The 22505-nt window shown below is 33.5% G+C and overlaps 2 protein-coding genes across 2 annotated transcripts; both read left to right on the top strand.

The window, feature by feature from the left end:
* Positions 1 to 1585: 1585 nt before the first annotated feature.
* Positions 1586 to 8370, top strand: LOC127732929 (complement C1q-like protein 3). Its single transcript, XM_052242147.1, has 3 exons — positions 1586 to 1721; positions 4097 to 4165; positions 7713 to 8370. The coding sequence occupies exons 1-3, from the start codon at positions 1652 to 1654 to the stop codon at positions 8114 to 8116; spliced, it is 543 nt and encodes a 180-aa protein (XP_052098107.1). The 5' UTR covers positions 1586 to 1651; the 3' UTR covers positions 8117 to 8370.
* Positions 8371 to 12245: 3875 nt separating this feature from the next.
* Positions 12246 to 16679, top strand: LOC127732927 (complement C1q-like protein 4). The gene is made up of 2 exons (XM_052242145.1): positions 12246 to 12540; positions 15754 to 16679. Exons 1-2 carry the CDS (start codon positions 12246 to 12248, stop codon positions 16161 to 16163), a joined length of 705 nt encoding a protein of 234 aa, XP_052098105.1. The 3' UTR covers positions 16164 to 16679.
* Positions 16680 to 22505: the final 5826 nt, after the last annotated feature.

Here is a 22505-nt window from a genome sequence, read left to right as displayed (position 1 = left end):
TCTTCAAATTTGATTTTATACTTTACACACTTCCTTCTTATTGTTCTTCTTTCATTATCATTAGCATTATCTGGGTATTTCTTAGAACTTATATAGTTATATAGTTATACATTCTCTATATTCACTTCCATCAATTATTTGTTGGTTTATTTTAATCAATTTCTAATCAGTTTTTCTAATTTTATTAAAATTGAGGTATAATAAAACATTTTAATGACCTTTGTATTACTTCCCATGGAGGACACAATTTAATAACAACTACTGTGAAAAATTGTCATGTGTGTGGACATTATTTCATAACTTTTGCTGTAAAATTCTGTCCACATAGGGGACAATATTTCATGGCAATGGACATTATTTAATACAAAATTCTATGAAAAACTGTCGAGGTGGACACTTTTTCACACGACACTATTATGTCTTACAAATACACAATTACAATACAACTAGACTGTAAAAAAGCCCTTGGTTTACAGTATATAATATATTTATATGAGAAATAAATACATCTAACTCATATTGACTTGAATACATTTTCCAACAGCATTAAGTACCTGATTGTCTTCACAGCTCAATAAACATATGAATTTTTGCTGATTTTCCAGTAAAGTAAATTTTGGCATTTTATGGCAAACAAAGTCAAAGAGAGCATCTCTACCAGAGTTAAATTTTTCACATGAAGTTAAAAACTGGATTTCATCTTCAACACAGCCAGAGGAGCATTTTTTTTTGCAAATTCTTTCATTTCGTAGAATATTTGAAAAACGGCCAAATTCTATTTGAAGCTTAGGAGCAGATATACGTAATTTATAAATAGCTCGTCTAAAATCAAAGTTCTTAACCAAAGAGATTTAAATTTCAAATAACTGAACAATTTTCCATCAGTAGCATTTGTTTGGCTAACATACCAATTGTTTATATATTTAGTGTGAATTAATTTGTTAGATATATTCAGAAATTTATAAATGCAAATCATTCTTATTCTTATTTAGGTCAGAGTTATGCCGCTTTGTCCAACGAACATCACTTGATGATAAATGGAAACTAGCACTATTTCAAAATTTTTGACATCTCAACCCAGTTCAACATAATCATGTTTACAATTTAGAATACTTCACTTTGCGAGCGGTACACTAAGAAGCTCTATAGTTTTTTTGGAAACTATTGTTCCAATACTTTCCTAAGGCATCGGCCCTATCAACGTGGATGAAGCCAGGTTAGCCATTAAATCTTCAACTGAGAAATATAGCTCCAAATACTTCTCATGTCTACGTAAATATGCACAAAGTAACTACACAAAATTGGGATATATCTTTACAGCAGCTGATTCAAGTATGAATGTTATTAGACAACTTTTTCCTAAACATGATGAATTATCTAAATCTATGCATATTTTTTATACATTAAGGAGTTTGTGCTTTGGTGTAACATTGATGTACCTTTCCATTCTGGAAAGAAAAGCTAAAATGTATTTAAATGTGAAGTTAATAGGCATATGATTATTACTGAATTATCAGTTCAATTTATATGGGCAGAGTATTCACCAACTACACACACATTATACATATTCAGTCAGGAAGTACAAGTTTACAGCTTCAATAGTTTACATAAAATTTTGTTTTCTTTCTTCAATTGGTCGCATACGGTCGCAATGAATTTTTTACAATGTATAGTATTTGTCACACTAATTTTTGCCTGTGTAAATTTTCCTGTGATTTGCGGTAAGACAGTTTTTGTTGCACTTATTTTCTGTCAATACTCTATTTATGTATTTTAGGATGTTTTTTAGGGAGAATTTATCCAAGATTATTTTTCAGCATGCTATTTGTCAGTCAAAAAATGCATGGTCGGTATTAAAAAACTTGTTCGCTTTTCGGTAATTTCACTTTCAGATATATCGTCTTGTGAGTGTTATAAAAAAATTGAAATAACATGTTATTAATTTCATGCGTCCGAAGCGCTTTTCTCGATTTACCTTCATCAGGAACGCTCACAGCCGAAGAACCGAAATAGTTGAAGAGCTATATAAACAAAAAGGACTTGAAAAAATAGCCAAATCTAGCTGCCCGAGGGAGTTGTGTTATAATTTTGTAAGTCCCTTTTTTCTAAGTGTTGGAAAATTGATCATGAAGTTTAAAAACGCGATATTATAAATATTTGAAAGATATGTAAAAAGTTATGTAGGAATTGAATTTAAGGACACGAAGAACTATTTGTCCATGATTGTATTTTTAATAGACAGGCACCTTTGATAAATAAAGTACCTCCTTTTCTGGAGATAGAACACTTCACGAGAAAAAATGTTATTTTAGAAATGAATCCCTTTATTTCGATTGGAGATAGATCAATCATGGAATTTTTAATCGTGTAATATCCCCAATTCGGGAATGCTTATTTTGCTAAGAATTACTCATAGATTGAATTCAAACCATGAAAACAATTTACGTACTACTACGATAATTTTAATAACAACTGTTTAACAGCAAATTGAATACTTGGAGAAAAAAGGTGGAGATACAACACTATAAAACTATGTTTCTATGAACTTCCGGTGCCCATCTAGATGAATGTGGAGATAGTCCTTATTAGAACAGTATAGTACATGTACTGACAAAAACTCGTAGTATGTAGAAATCTCGTATTATAGATATATAGGGAGATAGGCCATTGCACCTGGATATCAAATATATAGCTATCAGAGAGTACTTGAATAAATATATCATCACACCCACCAAAAATAGAGACGGATAGATATGCAAAAATCTATATAGATAAATCACAAAGGTTATGTAAAAAATACACGTTGGATAAAGTTGAAGATGAAGAACATTCTATATGCGAATGTCCCATTTATAATCTCTTGAGAAAAGAGTTTTTGATAAGTTGTAAAAATTACGAAATGTTAAACACTAAATTATTTGTGTCAAATAAACAATGTCTGTATCCATCTGATGAGTTAAGCCCTTTTCAACTGAATTTGATAGTTTGTTCTTATGTTGTACTGTTACACTGTTACACCACTGTCCCAAGTTAGGGGAGGGTTGGCGCCTTGAAACTAGTTTAACCCCGCCACATTCTGTATGTGCCTGTCCCAAGTCAGGAGCCTGTAATTCAGTGCATGGTTGTCGTTTGTTGCTGTATGTCATATTTATTTTTCGTTCATTACTTTGTATATAAATCAGGCCGTTAGTTTTCTCGTTTGAATTGTTTTACATTTGTCATTTCGGGGCATTTTATAACTGACTATGCAGTATGGATTTTACTCATTGTTGAAGGCCTACGGTGACCTATAGTTGTTAATCTCTGTGTCATTTGGTCTCTTGTAGAGCGTTGTCTCATTGGCAATCATACCACATCTTCTTATTTTTATACTGTAATAAATCACTTTGCTCTTCATTGGCCCTTTAATTGGAATAAAAACAAGTATCTTATCTTATACTGCTTAAAATAAAGGATACTAAGGAGAAAAACGGTTTGCTTCATATTTAGATCTGTTTCTCTCAATTGACTTTGACAGAACACCAAAAACAAAGATTTCAATCTAATTAAAATATAGATACGAGTAAGCGAGTTAAACGATAGATCTGAATTTTAATCAGATTGCAAAGATCTATGACAAAAATGTCCATTTCAGTTATCGTTTGTCAACTTCACTTTCTTCAATAGAAATATAGTGTACCATCCGGGCTACCGAATCCAGTATTTTGATTTGTTGTATTCTTTGCCTGAGTGCAATAATTGCACTCGAAAGTTTTATGACCGCAAGGCATTGTATCAGTGGCGGATCCAGAAATTTTCATAAAAGGGGGGGGGGCCTTTATTGTTTAATGGATACTTAAAATGGCGTATCTAAGTTAATACGATACGTTACCTGATGTCTTCATTATGGCGCAGACTTTAAGAGGGATAATTCAATTTTAATAAACGTGAACTGAAAAATTCACATTTATCGTTAACTTATAATTATTTAAATTCAGGGAGACGTAGAGGACACAAAAACGTTCAATTCTTGGAACCCTGTAATATTGATATATATATTTTTTTTTTTCATTCTCATATCAAATGAAAAATAAATTATTCTTTTTGCAATAAATAGGAAAGATGATATCGATTCAAGAGGATGTTCTTCGTGCATTATTGGTGATGAATAGGTCATGTGATACTGGTAATTACTTATATTTGATATAGTGTTGAATAACAAACAAACAAACAATCAAGACACACAAGACACACAAAAAAGTAAAATAACAAAAACTAAAAAAGTGTGAAATAACAGTACTGCAAAAAAGGTTTCGTCTTGTGAATTCAAAAGTCGTCTCATTTTGTACATATCTAAGAGCTAACAAATTTATATTATACGCTTAAAGTAATAGTAAATAAATAAACGTACATTTTCTATTAGCCCGAGATTGCTCGCAAGCATGACAGCTTTGTATAGGACTTGTTTGGGGCCGTTCTTTATATGTAATTCAATCTATGACAATCGTTCCGTATTTGCCATCCGTGAAGATATCGACATCAGTCATGGTTGCGCAGACTTTTTCAAACCCCACCATATTATATCTGTTTTAAGACGTGTATGAAAAAGGGTAAAATATATGACTGTTTCAATATCAAACAGCTCTCTGGATTATATTGGGGTCTCAATTTGATACGGTTTGTGATACTGAAAAGGCCATACAAATATATTCTCTATACATACATCTAATCTATTTGATGTGTATTTTTTGTTTTGGCGGGAAATATTCTGCACATACTCTGTGATAATTAGGTATTTCAATGTCGGACTTTTTTTATTCGCTTTTGCTTTTTACATCGCGATGACCTTGCTATCGCCTAGATTTCCATTATGTAAATTAGTTTTGGGTTTGTAACCGATCTATAAACATGATAAATACGCGCACATAAACGAGTGCAACATAACATTCCTTATCGTTTGATATAAATACATCTCTTCAATGAATACTGATAAAATATTTTTGTTTACAACATAAATTAATAATATGAAAATGTTTTGTAGTTAGATATATATATATAAGTAAAAAATCATTGATAATATCAATGCACACGTACCGAAAAATTGTGTTAAAGCATGCGGAAGAATATCTCAAAGAACGTTTTGTGAAAATACCGTCAAGGACCGGTAACTCTGTAATTGATTTTGCGGGAAAATATGAATGCCTACTCGTATCCAATCTTAGAAAAATCGAATTTTTACAGAAAAGTGTCCACCATGCACTTGCATTGCACTATTTTTAGAATAGTAGAATAGAATGATATACAAATGGATTCAAATCATATATATATGTAACTGTTATTTTAATATAATATAAACAACAACTCAGTGTATACTGATTTGTATCACTACAATATAATAGTTATTACGGTGAAGTTGAATTTCCTGTCATTTATTCATCATCCACGCACGAACTTGTCTTAGAAAAAAATATATCTCTGTACATTAACCTCAGTTTTAGGTAAAGAGATATGTTGTTTTTTTCTGAGACAAGTGCTTTTGACCATCCTCAAGAACTTGTGGTCATCCGATGTTCAGTACTTCAGTACTTTGATTTAATTTATTTTCATGTTAATAATATCATACGACCTGGGACTTATACATTATATTTTAGTCCCAGATAAGACAGATTAACAGTGTTTTATATACAGTGTTTTATATAGCTTTGTTCTCCGGCCGTGATCAAAGATATTTATATGAATACTATAAAATGAATTGATAAAAAAAATCGTTTTGTAACCATTTTTAAGGTGCTCATCACAGATCAAACGAATAAAAAAAAGAGGGAAAAAAATACTGCAGAAAAAGCCGTCGTTCTGTTATTAGAAAGCTGGTCTCATTTCGAAGAATACTGAGACCTTGCAAATCAACAGATTACTAGTTGCTCAGAGGAAAATATCTGGAATTTACCATGATTCTACCATGTGCAGTGTCAGTTTTTTAATGTCTGACATTTTTCTTCATTTAAAATTTATATAATTTTGGTTTTAAAAATTTGAATAGATAACAGATTCATAATCTACATGCTATATAATGTATTAGAACAATTATTTTGTAACCATTTTAGAAAAGCTAACAAAATGTTTTCAAGTTTCCTGTAATATTTGTACGGACAACAAAACGGAAAGAATGTCTTGTCATTTTTACCGGTTACCGTTTTTTATTATAGAATTTTGTATTCACCAAATATTAGGGTCACAGGAGGGTACACAACACATACTTAATACGATTATAAACATTTGCAGAACGATATTATATATTCAATCTAGACAACAGATATAATTTTGTTTTAACCAACTTATTATGATAAAACTAATATTATGTTGAAATTGACCCCAAGTGCATCAGTGCTTTATTGAAGGAAACCTGCTCACTCTATTACCTTTTGGTCCATTGAATGTAGTATGGATGAATAGATGGCTGTTTACAGTCCTGTGGCAAATAAAATGCATATTCAGGACGAAAACATGATGATGTGGTATGAATATAAACACTGTTTTTGTACTAGACCGACTCGCTGAGTCGGATATTTTTTTACGTGCTAGTTCACAACTTGAAGGTAACAGTCAACAGGAAGACATGTCACCTTACCCGGACATATTATTCCGACTGCGAGCCGACCAGTCTTTGCTCATATTCACAAAATGCCGGTGATCGAACCCACAACCCCCGCACTAGAGGTTTAGATGCATGTAGGATATTAAAACCCGGGTTTTCAAGATAAAAAATAGACTAATTTTGTACAGTACTTAATTACGGGAATAACTTTCCTAGTTCATGAATTTCGGTTTTAGGCAACGTAAATATTTATGTAGGCAAATTTAGAATTTAATGCATTTTGCAAGTCCTGTGTAAAATTAATTTCTATGATGGGGACAATAACTTGTATCCTAAAAGAAGCTTTCTCACTTTTTTTTTTACCGAAATCCACAAATGTTATGAAATAAAAAGACATATTTCAAATTCTTGAAGTGATTTCGTTCTTACCGGGTATGAAAGAACACTTGACAAGAGATGCGCAATACGTTGATCTTTTAGTAATTTAATTTTGGATGTAACACGTCTTCTGATTGGCTGAAATTTTTTGTCTATCAGCTCTAAGACATAATTTTTTCATGTGACCATTTTTTCATGATTTATTCCTTACAAATGGAATTTAGTATTAAATCATAAGTAATGATAGTAATATTTTTTTCTGTATATTCGAAATAACCTCAAAAATGTGGTGCACACTTTTAAATAACTCAGTGTGTGTACCACATTTTTGAGGTTATTTCTTCATAAACATAAAAAATAATTAACATCTGATATCAATCCCGAACTGTTTAAAATTGGAATTCGATTATTTGAGTTTTTTTTGTATATTCTATACGTTAATGCACGTATTGTTAGTTTTGCGTTAGTATTATTCATTTGTTGAGCTCTAAACATCGACTATCGTACTTCCTCTTATAACAAAGTTATGACTTCCTCCTGATATGAGAACTTGCTTAAGTATGAATAGTATAATAAGGGTTGTTTAATATCAGAGTTGATAAGTTCAGTCAAATCTAGACAAAAAAAGCACCATAATATTAAGTATGTTGAAACATTTTTTTTAGTGTAAATAATGACAAATACAATATCGAAATCCTGAATCCGACCTCTCTCCTTCTTTTCTGTACGTTACAAATTATTTATCACTGTACATTTTCAGGAGCCAGTAGTTCTCATTACGCGTTCTATGCGTATTTGTCACATGACTTACCAGAGCCTGGAGGAAATCATCATTTTGTTTACGACACTATCATGACAAACATTGGACATGCATACAGCAGCATAACTGGGACATTTACAGTCCCTCGTAATGGAATCTACTCCTTTACCTGGTCCACCCGAGTCGCGTGTTCCAAGGCACATACAACACAGCTTGTTGTCAATACGAGAGTACTTGGGAGTACTTACATCTGGTGTGGTTATAATACAGTGACTGGTCATGTCGTAACTCACGCTTCACAAGGCGATGCTGTGTATGTACGAACTCACTCTTCGCCAGGTCAAGGTGCGATAAAGAGTAGTGACGCAGGCAGATCTGCATTTTCAGGATTTTTAATTGCTTGATTTTAACATTAAAATCCGATTACACGGAATTAACAATCTTTACATATTAGCACAATATATCATCAGGTCTAAAAATTTATATTTGTTTGTTAATCATAATACAATGATAGCCTGCTCACTCACATGCCATTGGGGCATGGATCCCCTTTTAGAGTCTCGCTTGCTTTACTTATCATGATTGAATTTATGTTGAAAGTGTGTAATTATATGAAGGTTTTACTATATTTTTCAAATAAAATAAGCATTATCAATGATCATTGTTTATAAGTCAAGGTCATATGTCCAAACAGGCATGTACACCTTACAATCATACAATACATCAAATACCGGCATAGTTAACCAATTGCTGATCATTTAATTTTACATTCAGATATATTGATGACGTTCTTTCCGTCAACAATCCAAACTTTGCTGATTGGGTTCCATATTCATATCCCCCAGAACTAGAATTTAAAGAAACAACAGACACGGCTTCCTCCGCCTCATTTTTAGACTTGTACCTCGAATTTGACATAAGTGGTCATCTCAGTACCAGAATCTATGACTAGCAAGACGATTTTTATTTTGAAATCATGAATTTTTCACCTTAGCACCAACATACCAATTTCACCTGCATATGGGATATACATTTCCCAACTCATTCGGTATTCAAGAGCTTGCAACTGCTACTCAGACTTCATAAAACATCACCAGTGTCTGAGCAGAAAGTTGATGAACCAGGGTTATTTCAAAGAACGTCTCGTCTTTTTTCAAAAAAAAGTTCATCAGAGGATACCAATATCTTGTTGATAAATGTTCCATATCATCTTCACAAATAATACATGACGTTGTTTATAATCATTTAATTACGTGTTATAGTGTTCTTTTAATTTGTCTTTGTATATTTTTATCCTTTACTGCCCAGTCCGTTTTTATGCCCCTAGGTGGGGCATTATGTTTTTCGGTCTGTGCGTCCGTTCGTCCGTCCGTCCGTTCGTCCCGCTTCAGGTTAAAGTTTCTGGTCAAGGGAGTTTATGATGAAGTTGAAGTCCAATCAACTTGAAACCTAGTACTCATGTTCCCTATGATATGATCTTTCTAATCTTAATGCCAAATTAGAGTTTTGACCCCAATTTCACGGTCCATTGAACATAGAAAATGATAGTTCGAGTTGGGCATCCGTGTACTATGGACACATTCTTGTTGGTATATACTTCTGGCGCTGCTAGGTATTTATACATCCCGCTAAAGTGTTATTGTGCTATGGTAATTTTCGTATTCTTGTCTTTTATTTTTGTTTATATACTTTGTCTATAGAGTGTCTATATGCTATTTTGTTTTTCTTTGTTGAAATAGTTGTTTTATAGTGATTAAGATTATAACACAATGTTGCCTGCTGTTCCCTAATTTTGACATTTTTACCTGTTATGTCTGTTTGTTTTGCTCACACATTGTTGTCAATATAATGGAATTCTATGCGACTGTCATACAAGTGAGAGGTTTAGCTAGCTATAATACCATTTTCTACATAAGGAAATGCCTGTACCAAGTCTACATGAATATGATAGTTGTTTTCCATTTGTTTGGAGTGTTTTAGCTTTGATTTTGCCATTTGATAGGGGACTTTCCGTTTTGGGATTTCCTTGGGGTTCGGTGTTTTTATTATTTTACTTTTTACTACAACCAAGTCGATGTCAAAGTTTTTCCTAGAAGAAACTTTACTGCTGGTGGATTATTCCCCGAGGGCATCATTAACTTGGTAGCGTAATGTATGATGAATACAAAGAACAAATCGGCTATTACGTCGCCCAGGTTACCAAGGTCCTCTTCTGCTACACGGAACACTGTAGTATTTGATTTGTGCGTTCCACAGAATATCATTCGGGATATCCCTGAATTGACTTATATACAGCCAGAAGGTAATTATTACTTTCAAAATTCAGACACTTTTCAAAAATTAAAACCATGTACTGTTAATATTTCGACTGTTTAAAGACACCTGCTATACAGGTGAATCAACTATCATTTCTACTTGTAAACGTACAAAGGGAAAGAGGAGCACATATAAGACATGTGATATGTTAATCATCACTCCAGATTTCACTAGTAACTTAACAGGAAAAACTTATGCAAATTTTCATCTACAGTTTTTCGTTTTAAAACTGACGAAGTTCCTGTGGTGCCCGTACTAAAATATTTAGAAATATTTGGTTGCATGGATTGGTTTCGTGCTCAACAGCTGTCCGACAAGACAGGTCAATACGGATCAATACATCATACCCCCGGCCAGTACCGTTAATTGAAAATCTCGGCATAAGAAATGTACAATACCCCCCTGGTACTAAGAAATCGATATTTAAAGTACGAGAATTGCGATCAATATATGATACCGGCCTACCCAGAGTTATTCGTTCTATTTTTTTTAAATATGTACAACAGGACCTGTACAAACCAGTTCAAATTCTTGGAATCCCGGATGACGTAATTAAATCTGATTGGCTAAGATAGAACAGTGATGAAGGGATTTTCCACTTTCTATTTTGGACACGCCAAGAATTTTTTGTTACTAGTCCGTCGGGCATATTGGGTTAAACATTTTGATTGCCCGAGGCGTAAATGCTCTTGTCCCGGGCGTCGGGCTAGTGGATTTTTTAACCCCTGAAATTTATTATTTCACAGTCCAAACTTTTCTGATTGGGTTCCATTAATAGATCCTCCAGAACTAGAAATAAAAGAAACAATTAACAGACACAGCTACCTCCGCCTCATTTTTAGACTTATACCTCGAATTTGACATAAGTGGTCATCTCAGTACCAGAGTCTATGACAAGCGAGACGATTTTAATTTTAAAATTATAAATTTCCCCTACCTTAGCAGCAATATACCAACTTCACCTGCATAATGGATATACATTTCCCAACTCATTCGATATTCAAGAGCTTGCAGCTGCTACTCAGACTTTATAAAACGTCACCAGTGTCTGAGCCGAAATTTATGAACCAGGGTTATGTTAAAGAACGTCTCGTCCTTTTCCTAAAAAAATTTCATCGGAAGATATCAATACCTTTTTGATAATTATTCCGTATCAACTTTACAAATAATTCATGATGGTCTTAAAGTATAGATTATAGATACTGACGTTGTTTATCACCTTAATCACGTGTCACCGGGGGTATAGTGTTCTTTTAATTTGTCCTTGTATATTTTTATAACCTTTACTGTTTAGTCCATTTTTGGTATATACTTTTGGTGTGGCTACGTATTGATACATCCCGCTATTGTGTTATTGTGCGTGGTCATTTTTGTATTCTTGTCTTTCATGTATGCTTATGTGCTTTGTCTATAGAGTGTATATATGCTATTTTGTTTTCCTTTGCTGAAATAGTTATTTGTTTTGTTTGCTCACACAGTGTTGTCAATATAATGGAAATCTATGCGACTGTCATACAAGTGAGAGGTTTAGCTAGCTATAAAACCAGGTTTAATCCACCATTTTCTACATAAGGAAATGCCTGTACCAAGTCAGGAATATGACAGTTGTTTTCAATTGGTTTGGTTTGTTTTATAGCTTTTGATTTTGCCATCTGATAGGGGGACTTTACGTTTTGGGTTTTCCTTGGGGTTCGGTATTTTTGTTATTATATTTTTTTATAGGAACTATAGGAAACTGATGTCACTTATGATAGACAATGATATTTTCTATAAAGTTGCATTACTATCGGTACATCTCGGTTTGACGCGTCATGGTCCATAAATTTGAATTAATTAGCAATGTTGCTGTCCATCAGATTACATTTTTCTGAATTTTCTGCCGACAGGGGGGACATATTCCCTATGTAACAGTTTATTTTTCAAAGTATGAAGTAAGGGAAATAACTCTGGTTTGTTTAAGTCTTATAAATGCGTAGCTGTGTTCCATATAATACTGATTTATTTAAGTTTTTTTTCTTCTAAACTGATGTTTTATTCGAAATGAAAGCAAGGGACGACCACATTTTGCATGAGGCTCAGATATCTGTTTTCCCTGACTTACGATATTTAACAGGACATCGGTACATAATCTTTAGATTTTCCAATCAGTAAAGTCAAATATTACGTGTTTTATCTTCAATGTTCATGACTCTTGCATATTCAAAGCTACCTATAGAAATGGACACATCGTATTTGTATAACAAGTTTTTACTTCTTACACTGGTATTACATGTAACTTATTCAGACACCATATTAGATAGGTTGCAGAAACTGGAACAATATTCAACTTCTCAAAACGAAAAGATATCTTCACTGGAAAATGTCATCACACACCTAGAAAATACCGTCAGACATCTTGATAATGAAAACAGTGAATTACGATCTGTCCAAACCATATTAACGCCACTGTTATCTAGAAGAAGAGCACACCAGGACCAGTTAAATGTGAAAGATGCACGTAGACTCTTGCTAGGTAAGTTCGAATTATCTGTCGTTTATATAGTGGAAAAGAAAAAAAAAAACATGATGTATCAGTTCATAACACTGAATCACTGCACCTACATAAAATAACTAAAGCCCCAAAACAAAAACAAAATCCATTGCGTTTAACGCTGTCCTTCATTTCAAAGCCATAGGTGAAGACTTCAACATGAATAAAAACTATCACTCCACTGTAAGTTAAAGACGGCAAAAATGAGTGATCACGATGAAGTCTCGCCTATTATGACTAAATATTACATATGGTGTAGCATTCTCCTGTTTTCATTGGATATTACGATCACGTGTTTCAAATAATGATTTCATGTATCTGAAGCCTTGATTCTGTTTTTAAGTATATTGACGCCATGTTTCTAATTATACGTGTATTGACGGTCAATATTAAGAATCTGTGACGTCACACATAACAATCATGGCGGAAGCGCCGAAGAGTACGAAAAGAAAATTTGCAAGTAAACTGAAATGAGTTCCATTTGAATTCTTATTTGTTCTAAACAGATGATTTTGTTTACAATAAAACAAGTTAATCTTATTTATCAATATTTTCAATAGCATGTTAAATATCTTGCAAAATAAAATTTAAAAAAACACACAAAGAACATTGAAGTCCATTTTTCTAATACATTATTTACATATGTAAAATATAAATTAAGGACTTTCACTCAGTCAATACGTTATATATGGACCTGTTAGATTATATTGACACTCGGACTTCGTCCTCGGTCAATATAATCTGAACAGGTCCATATATAACGTATTGACCTCGTAAAAAGTCCATAATTGATAAATATTATGCCATTCGTGAGATAAAAGTCAAACTGCATTGAGGTATAGGCATCAAACGTGCAGGGGGCGATGTAATCATATGGAAAACTATCGTAATTAGCAACTATCTCGATACAAATAAAATTGGTAGGTTATGACACTGCAATTGGTGCACTAAGGGTCACAGTAACCAGATTGTTGACACGAAACAGATGAACATATATACAAAATAACATAGAATGAAAGCACACATTATCACTAAACTTGTAATAAAACAATACATAAAAGGAAAGATTAGTTTACCGATATTCATCGAGCGATTTCCATTTCGCTGAACTAGTATACGCCTCTGGGTGCGGGATTTAGTATACGCCTCTTGTTGATCAAATTACTTCCCTTAGCTTAAGATTGAAAATATAATTTATTATAGATTTGCGGATAATCCAGTCCTATTCCGTCATGTATCTAAAACTAACGGTCTCACTAATTAGCGACAAGAAGAATTTTAGCGACAAGAAGCGACAAGAAGCGTCAAGAAGCGACAAGAAGAATAAATTTAGCGACAAGAAGACTATTTAGCGACAAGAAAACTTAATAAAAATATTATTAAAATAAATATAATAAAAAAATATGCATTGACATTTTTATTTTAATATACGGAAAGTAAAGTGATTTTCATTTTTTATTTTAAATATATTGATAGATATTGATAAATATAGAAATTTCCCTGTCATAGTATGATATTAATTTTTACATGTTCTTGTGTTTTAGAACAATAATATATTTATTTTATAATTTTTTTAACACTCTCTTTGTCTAAAATATAATAAACTGACTGCATGCAAAATGCATATTATACGTGAATCAGTGTCCAGAAAAGATAATGTTACTAAAACGTGAATATTTTATTTGGGTATTGACTTATCAAACGATATGTATGATGTTTATGCATAGTTTAAAGTTGATTCAAGATTAAAGGTAATTAAAGACAATGTTGTGTGTTCAACAGTTGCTCACTATTTACAATTATTGTATCATTCTGGCGCGTGTAGTTGTATAGTCTGACGCGTGTTTAAAGTTATAGGTGTTAATTGAATGTTATTGTAGCAATACAATAAGGGACACACGTTCCTTCCTCCAACCATGATTCTAATTTGTTCATCCTTAAGCGTCATTATGCTTCTATGAAAAGAAGTAATTCTTACAAGAAAATAATCAGCTGGTTCGAAAAAAATGCCTGGCCATTCTCTTGAAACCATGAAGAAAGCAATAGCAGAATACATAGGTACCTATCCTATTAAACAAACAAAATATTGCTGATGATATATGCAAGCTGTCATCAATATTAATTCTTTGAAAGAAATTGTTCAGATCACAGGCAAACCTCAAAATGTTATCTTGACTCATTAATTTCTTCACTCTATCAATATAATAAAAAAAATGAAATATCTTTATTGCTGTCAATGCATATTTTTTTAATATATTTATTTTAATAATATTTTTTTTAAGTTTTCTTGTCGCTAAATAGTCTTCTTGTCGCTTCTTGTCGCTAAATTTATTCTTCTTGTCGCTTCTCGACGCTTCTTGTCGCTTCTTGACGCTTCTTGTCGCTAATTAGTGAGACCCAAAACTAATGTATCGTTAAAAACTTCCTTTGGCGGATATTTACAAAAATGCTGTGTAATTCTAAGGGAAAATGCTTAAAATTTGACTTTTTACGAAATGGGAAGGTTGAAATCATCATGTTTTTAAAAGAATTTGGCCGAAAACTTAAGAAAGCAGGTAAGTTAAAAGTTATTTAACTTTAAAATTCAACCTACGAGATGTTTCCCTATATGCGAACAAATCATGAACAATATCTTCTTGCATGTGTATTTCTGTTTTGATTCTTGCTATTTTACGATTTTACGTCATTTCATTTGATCTTATATAGCAATTACACAATGGTTACGCTTCCGATTTTTAAACTAAAAAGGCCGAAAGATTTCAGAGTAGACAATGTCCATTTGTACACGGACAGAAGCCTAAAAACATGTACAATTCACCTATATGCGAACAAATTGTTCATTCGACATAGGTATTTCCATATTGGCATTTTTATTAAAAGGGCTTATATAATCCTATTGTAATGGCTGCCGTCATGATAAGGCAAAATGGCCGCTATGCAAATTAGCAAATTACCCCAAATTTTGCCATATGATGCGTTGAAGACCCATTGGTCGCCTTGGGCTGTTTTCTGCTCTTAGGTCGAGTTGTGGTCTCTTGACACATTCCCCGTCTCTCTTCGAGACTCTATTCTATATATACTGAACACATGCGCAACCCATCTCCAATTAAGCGTCAAATTAATGGTTGCGTCCATACGGACACAAATGAGGTCAAATTGATCACCTGTATCTATTTACCTTTACATATGTTGCAGATGGACCATCAAATGGACAGTATGCTTTCTATGCGTTTATGTCACGTGACGAACCAGAACCTGGAGGACACCATCTTCTCGTATATGACAATGTCGTGACTAATGTAGGAAATGCATTTAACAATTTTACTGGTATATTCACAGTTCCTCGTTCAGGTATCTACTCTTTTACCTGGTCCACTAGAGTCGCATGTCACAAGGCACACACAACTGAATTAGTTATCAACACGAGGATTCTTGGCAGTACATACGTTTATTGTGGCTACAATACCGTGACTGGACATGTTGTCACCTCTGCTTCCCAAGGCGAAGCTATTTTTGTTCGGACTCATTTGACATCACCGGGACAAGGTGCGATAAAAAGTGATGAATTCGGTAGATCTGCATTTTCGGGATTCATGATTGGCTAAAGAAAGTCAGAAATTTCAATATTTTATTCATGTATGTTGTAAGGGAAATTCAAATATTTATAAAAGTCTTTAAGTTTTATTCTATAATAGTCACAGAGAGACAACAGTTTTACTTGAAGCAGACTACACTACTGTCTCAGGTAAGGGAAGGGTTGGCGCCTTCAAACATGTTTAAACCCGGCAAATTCTTTATGTTCCTGTCCTAGGTCAGTAGTAAACAATAGGAACTAAAAATAAATATGCAGAAAACAAAGGTTATGATATTTTCAAAAGGTCGACTGTCAAAGAATTTGAATTTTGAGCCTGTAGTTCAATGGTTGTTGTTGGTTCATGTCTGTCATATTAATTTTTTCGTAAATTGTTTTGTTATAAATTAGGCCGTTAGTTTTCTCAATCGAATTGTTACATATTTTTCATGTCGGGACCTTTTATAGCCGACTCATTGTTGAGGGCCATACGGTTGCTTATAATGGCTTACATCCAATTCATTTAAATTTTGGTGGATAGTTGTCTCATTGGCAAAAAAAATCTGTTTGAATCCTATAACACAATCGATGCTGTTATCGTAACGTTAAAAACATAATACCCTTACTATCGTAACGTTAAAAACATAATACCCTTACTATCGTAACGTTAAAAACATAATACCCTTACTATCGTAACGTTAAAAACATAATACCCTTACTATCGTAACGTTAAAAACATAATACCCTTACTATCGTAACGTTAAAAACATAATACCCAAACTCCGTACAGTGATCGTTTCCGTCGGTGTTATGCAGCTAACGCTTATTGTTACAAGTGCAGACATCATGGACATTTTGCCCGTATGTGTAGTTTTCACGTTAAGTCGTGTGAAAACCCAAAACCGAAGAAGAAATCAAAGTCAAAAATTCAAAGAGACAGCGACCGAATGAGAACGTTTATTGAGAAGAAACAAATGTCTCAATTTCCGTTTCAAGAACTCGAGGACAAGGAACTCTCCGCTTTAACGTGCCCCATACAGGACGAATCCGCGAAACTACACATTAACAAGTTGAAAGTGTCTAACCGAAACATCATCAAAGAAATCGCTGTGCTGAAGTGTGAAAATTCTAAATTGGATACCGTAGTGAAAGATAATGTAATGTTGAGTGACAGTTTGGACAAATTAAATTTGGAACGTTTAGAACATGGCCAGATAATTCAAAAGATCGAACATGAATTAGCCGAACATACAAGTCGAACTAAAAATTTTGAAAAAGAAATAAGTGGTTATACAGATAGAAATGAACATTTGGAAAGAGTAATAGTTCAACTGAAAGAGGAAAACCTAAATTTAACGAACACCAGACAACGCTTAACAATGGAGTTCAAAAATTCTGACATGCAGTACAATCGCATCTTAAATGATATGGAAGACGAAATTCAGAGACTTAAGGAAGAGAACGTAAACAGTAGACACGAGATTCAACATCTAGAAATAAAACATTCAAACCGAGATGTGCGTTCGACCCTTGCAATTTGCTCGCGTGGCAATTCGCAGCAACGTCATCGGCGAGGAGGAGGATACCCACGACGATAACAAAATTCATTCGGCAAACTCAGAGACCGAGTTTAGGTGGAGTAGTGGCGAATATAACCAGGAAGATTTGGACAAATGTGTAATAGAAATAAAGCTAATTCCGACAATATATTTTAAGTGCTATAGTGACAATTTATTAATCCGTTTATCAAACCTTTTACATTTCTTTGTGTGTAATTAATTACTATATATATATAAAAATATTAATTTTCGCGAACCATTTAGGTCACGGAAATTCCATTTTTTGCCATCAGTAAGGAGAGTTGTACAAATAATGTGATTACACAGAACCCCGATCAAATTCATCTTTTGCTAAATATATTTATCATTTTCTGTTTTATATCTCCTAACATCATTCCATTTTTCTCTAATTTCGATTAAAACTTGCCAAAACCTGCAGTAAAAATAGATGTATGCCCCAAATAAACATTCCCCGATTGGTTGAACTACTTTTGCGTCGATGTAAGCCTCGATGTAAAGCAACGCAAGCCTCGATGTAAAGCACACGCTTCCCAAGAGTAAGGAGAGTTGTACAAATAATGTGAATACACAGACTCCCGATCCAATTTATCTTTTGCTAAAAGTGTTCATCATTTTCTGTTTTGTATCTACCAACAACATTCCATTTTTCTATAATCGCGATTTAAACATGTCAAAACCTGCAGTAAAAATAGATGTATGCCCCAAGTAAACATTCCCCGATTGGATGAAAAGCTGTGGCCTTGATCTAAAGCAACGCAAGCACACGAAAAAATTTCCGTTGATATGTTGAACTTCGACCCCGGGCCGATTCACAAGGAGACTTTCTTGCGCTCAAATGTAATTTTAAGTGAAGTATACTGGGAAAGTAAAATTATATTCTTTTACAGAAATATTAACACATTTTATCATTAATGTATTGTCATGCTTCTGCATATTTACGCTGAGCTTTAGTTAAATATAATTCTACACAAATTTTGTTACGTCAAGCATTAAGAGTAAGAATATTTCGCGCCAAAACAAGAAAATCACCTGTATCACAAAATAAGTTGTCAGCATCTTTCTGAAATTTTCCAATAGAAAATAGCGTTTAGTGTAGAGAAATTTTGGTAAGTATTACTAATTAATGTTAAGGTTCTCCAGAGGTGGTTCTTTAGACCTTCTTGACGGTCAATTTAATCCCATTTATCAATTATCCCGGATGACAGAAATTATGGCAACCCAGTCGATACACCTTATCGCTATTCCCGCTTGACCCGAGAATCTGTCCCGCTCGAACTTTTGTTCTATTGTTAAATATATGTTTGTCGTAATGGAAATCACTCTGACGATGACAAGTTAATCCTTTGGACACTAATCCTTTGCTATAGTAAATGTTTTCTATATATGCTTTTGTATGTTATTTTGTAGTCAGTTTAGGTCTTAGGTCTGGTACTGTCCGGACCTTGCTAATAAAGTTTAAAGTATTGGTATTCCGTCTTTGAATTACTATAACACGGAAAACGCCCGGTTATATATACGTCAAAAGGATAGCAACATTCTATTAGAATGAAATATGTTTTGAGTAATATATTCTAAAAAACAATATACTATTATTTGAATGCATCTTTCAGTATACCTATGTTAAAAATCCAAACCAAGTAAGCTGTGTACTAATATAAACTGACCCGATATGGTTTTGCTTTTTACTTTTAAATTCTATCGATCATCTATCTTATCGTTGCAATGTTTGACTTTTTCCTGTGGATTTTTAAAGGTTTTGCTCTAAGGATACAAGATTTTCAGGATTTTATTATCCTCTTTTAACCTTGATCAGTGGCATACAAATGTCCAGAAAAGTCGAATAACAGTTAAGAAAATAAATACAATATTGGTATGACAGATGGAGAAAACACAGGTACCAGTCCAAATAAAACAAAAGTCTAGACAGCGGATACACTGGGCTTTACTTCCATGTATATATCATATACTGCATTTCCTTTGAAATTATAATGTTTCTTCGGTAATGTTCAAAATAAGACTATTGAAACATCACTGGCAATGTAGCTTTGAATGTGTACAAAATAATTAATCAGGGAATGAACGACTGGTTAAATTTTTAAAGCTGGTAAACATTGGTCGTACTTTCAATGAATCTACAACAGCCATCATCGGAACATTAACTCATACGGCTAGAGCATCCGCCACGTTCTTATCTATATAAACAGAATAATAAAATGATTTTTTTCAAGCAATTGTCATTTAAAGACTTTAAAATGGTTGTATGAGTGTACATCTGACAGGGTTCATCTGACCTTGACCTCTTGGTCAATGTTAAGGTTTCGTGGTTCGGTCAATTTCTCGGATACTATAAGCAATTGGTCAACTATACTTGGTGTTTGGAAGGATTGTAAGGTGAACATGCCCATTTAGCAGGGTTCGTCTGACCTTGACTTAATTTTCATGGTTAGGTTTTCGTGGTTTGATTTGTTTTTCTTACACTATAAACTATTGGTTAACTTTATTTGGTGCAAGGAATAGTTGTAAGGCGCAACTGTCCGTATGTCAAGGTTCATCTGCGCTGGACCTCTTTGTTTATCATTTTAACTATTACATTGTTACCTCTACAGTTCAATTTTAAAGTAAATTGCCTAAGCTCTTAATATGATTCCAAAAAATGGAATATATTCCTATAACGAGTTGATTTTTTAGATCTTGTATTGCTGATCAATTTTGTTCAACCGTTTATATCTGACTATTATAGTTATTAATATAACTGCAGAATTAAAAAAGAGTGCACACGCTGAAATGTCTCGCCAGACAGACATCTGCACCTTAAAATCATTGCATACACGAATTGAAGTGGGCTTTTTGCTTATACCATCTGAGAAATAGGCAAATCCACAAACTAGAGTGCACACGCTTAATGTCTCGCCTGCTTTACTGACCATTGATTTTATGTTGAAAATCTTAAAGATAAAGGTTTTACTAAAAGCATTACAGAAACTTAACATTTTGTTAGATCTATGACAATGAGGTCAAGGTCAAATAAATCGTGTCAGACAGACATATACACCTTACAATTTTTTTATACACCAAATATAGTTGACCTATTGCGTATGCTAATTGAAAAACAGACCAAAACACAAAAACTTAACATTGACCAATAAACCATGAAATAGAGGTCAAGGTCAGATGAAACCTGCCATACTGACATGTACTCATTACAACCATTCCATACACCAAATATAATTGACCTACTGCTTATAGTAATTGAGAAACGGACCTTATCATGTAACTTTAACCTTGATCACTGGTCCATGAAATGAGGTCGAGGTCAGGTGAACTCTGTCTGACAAACAAGTAGACGTTGCAAGGAACCCATATACCAAATATAGTTATCCTATTTCTAATATTAAGTGATAAATTAACATGACAAAAAAACTCAATTTTTTTTTCAAGCTGTCGCTGAACAATGAAAATGAGGTCAAGGACAATGGACATATGATTGACAGAAACTTCGTAACATAAGGTATCTGCATACAAGATATGAAGCGTCCAGGTCTTCTACCTTCTGAAATATAAAGCTTTATACAAATAGTTTACGCCGCCGTCGGATAGTAATACCTATGTCTCGCATACTGCGACTTTCGTCCCAGGAGAGACAAAAACGTAACATTGACCAATGATAATGAGGTCAAGGTCGGTCAGGTGAAAGCTGCCAATCGGATACGAACACCTTACAATTATCCACATACCAAGTATAGTTGTCCTATTGCTTATATAAATAGTATCTGAGATACGGACTTGACCACGAAAACTTGGATGGAGAGTTGTCTCATTGGCACTCATACCACATCTTCTTATATCTATTAACCTTGATAACTGAACCATGATAAAAGGTGGAGGTCAGGTGAACCCTGTCTGACAGACCTGCAAGGATCACATATATATGTAGTGATGTTCCAAATAAAGTTATTCTATTACTTATAAAAAGTGAATTCTTCAAATGAAAAAAAATAAAAATTCTTAAGCAGTCGCTGAACCATGAAAGGTCAAGGACAATGGACATTTGACCAAACTACATAACATAAGGCATCTACATACAAGGTATGAAGCATCCACGTCTTCTACCTTCTGAAATATAAAGCTTTATACAAATATAGTACACGCCATCGCCTCCCGAATAGAAATCCCACTAAATGTCTCGCATTCTGTGACCGTCCTCTGATGCGAGACAAAAACCGTTCAAAAAGGTCGAAAATCGTCTTTTTAATAATTAAGGAATGACTGTAATATTTTTTCTGTCTATTAAGAAATAACATCAAAAATGTGGTGCACACTGAATAACCCGCGTAGCGGGTTATTTTAAAGTGTGCACCACATTTTTTATAATAACTAGGCCTATTGATGAAGAATTAAAATATAAATATATCAATATATACATGAATAATTTTCATATTTGATTATATGAAAATAATGCATCTAAAGTGACCATCCCAAGCCAGAGCCTCTAATCCCAAGCTTTAACTGCCGAAACACTAAAATAGTGATCAATAGTATGTGTTGGGTCCTATCATGCAATTTGGGATGCGTGGTTGCATGGGTGTTTTATAATAACAAAACTCAATGAAAATCAACAAAGCAATTAAATAACTTTTTCTAGTAAAGGCCCGGTTTTGGCCCAAGAAAATAAAATTTTTGACTATTTCAAATTGGCACATAATGTTTAAAAATGCATAGAGTGAAGAAATATAAATGAAAAACATAAGATTGGTTATATGATGACGTCACAGTTACGTCATAATATGTACCGTTTT

This window comes from Mytilus californianus, unplaced genomic scaffold, assembly GCF_021869535.1.
Source record: "Mytilus californianus isolate M0D057914Y unplaced genomic scaffold, xbMytCali1.0.p SCAF_3, whole genome shotgun sequence".
NCBI classification, from domain to species: domain Eukaryota; kingdom Metazoa; phylum Mollusca; class Bivalvia; order Mytilida; family Mytilidae; genus Mytilus; species Mytilus californianus.
Note: the sequence above shows the minus strand (reverse complement) of the source record. Positions and strands in the feature narration are given on the sequence as shown.

Bases quoted from the DNA above. Each gene is read 5' to 3' on its own strand.
- LOC127732929 (XM_052242147.1), top strand. From the start codon at position 1,652: ATGAATTTTTTACAATGTATAGTATTTGTCACACTAATTTTTGCCTGT. The intron at 1,722-4,096 runs GTAAGACAGTTT...TGCAATAAATAG, and splicing joins AAATTTTCCTGTGATTTGCG to GAAAGATGATATCGATTCAA. The intron at 4,166-7,712 runs GTAATTACTTAT...GTACATTTTCAG, and splicing joins GAATAGGTCATGTGATACTG to GAGCCAGTAGTTCTCATTAC.
- LOC127732927 (XM_052242145.1), top strand. From the start codon at position 12,246: ATGGACACATCGTATTTGTATAACAAGTTTTTACTTCTTACACTGGTA. The intron at 12,541-15,753 runs GTAAGTTCGAAT...CATATGTTGCAG, and splicing joins TGCACGTAGACTCTTGCTAG to ATGGACCATCAAATGGACAG.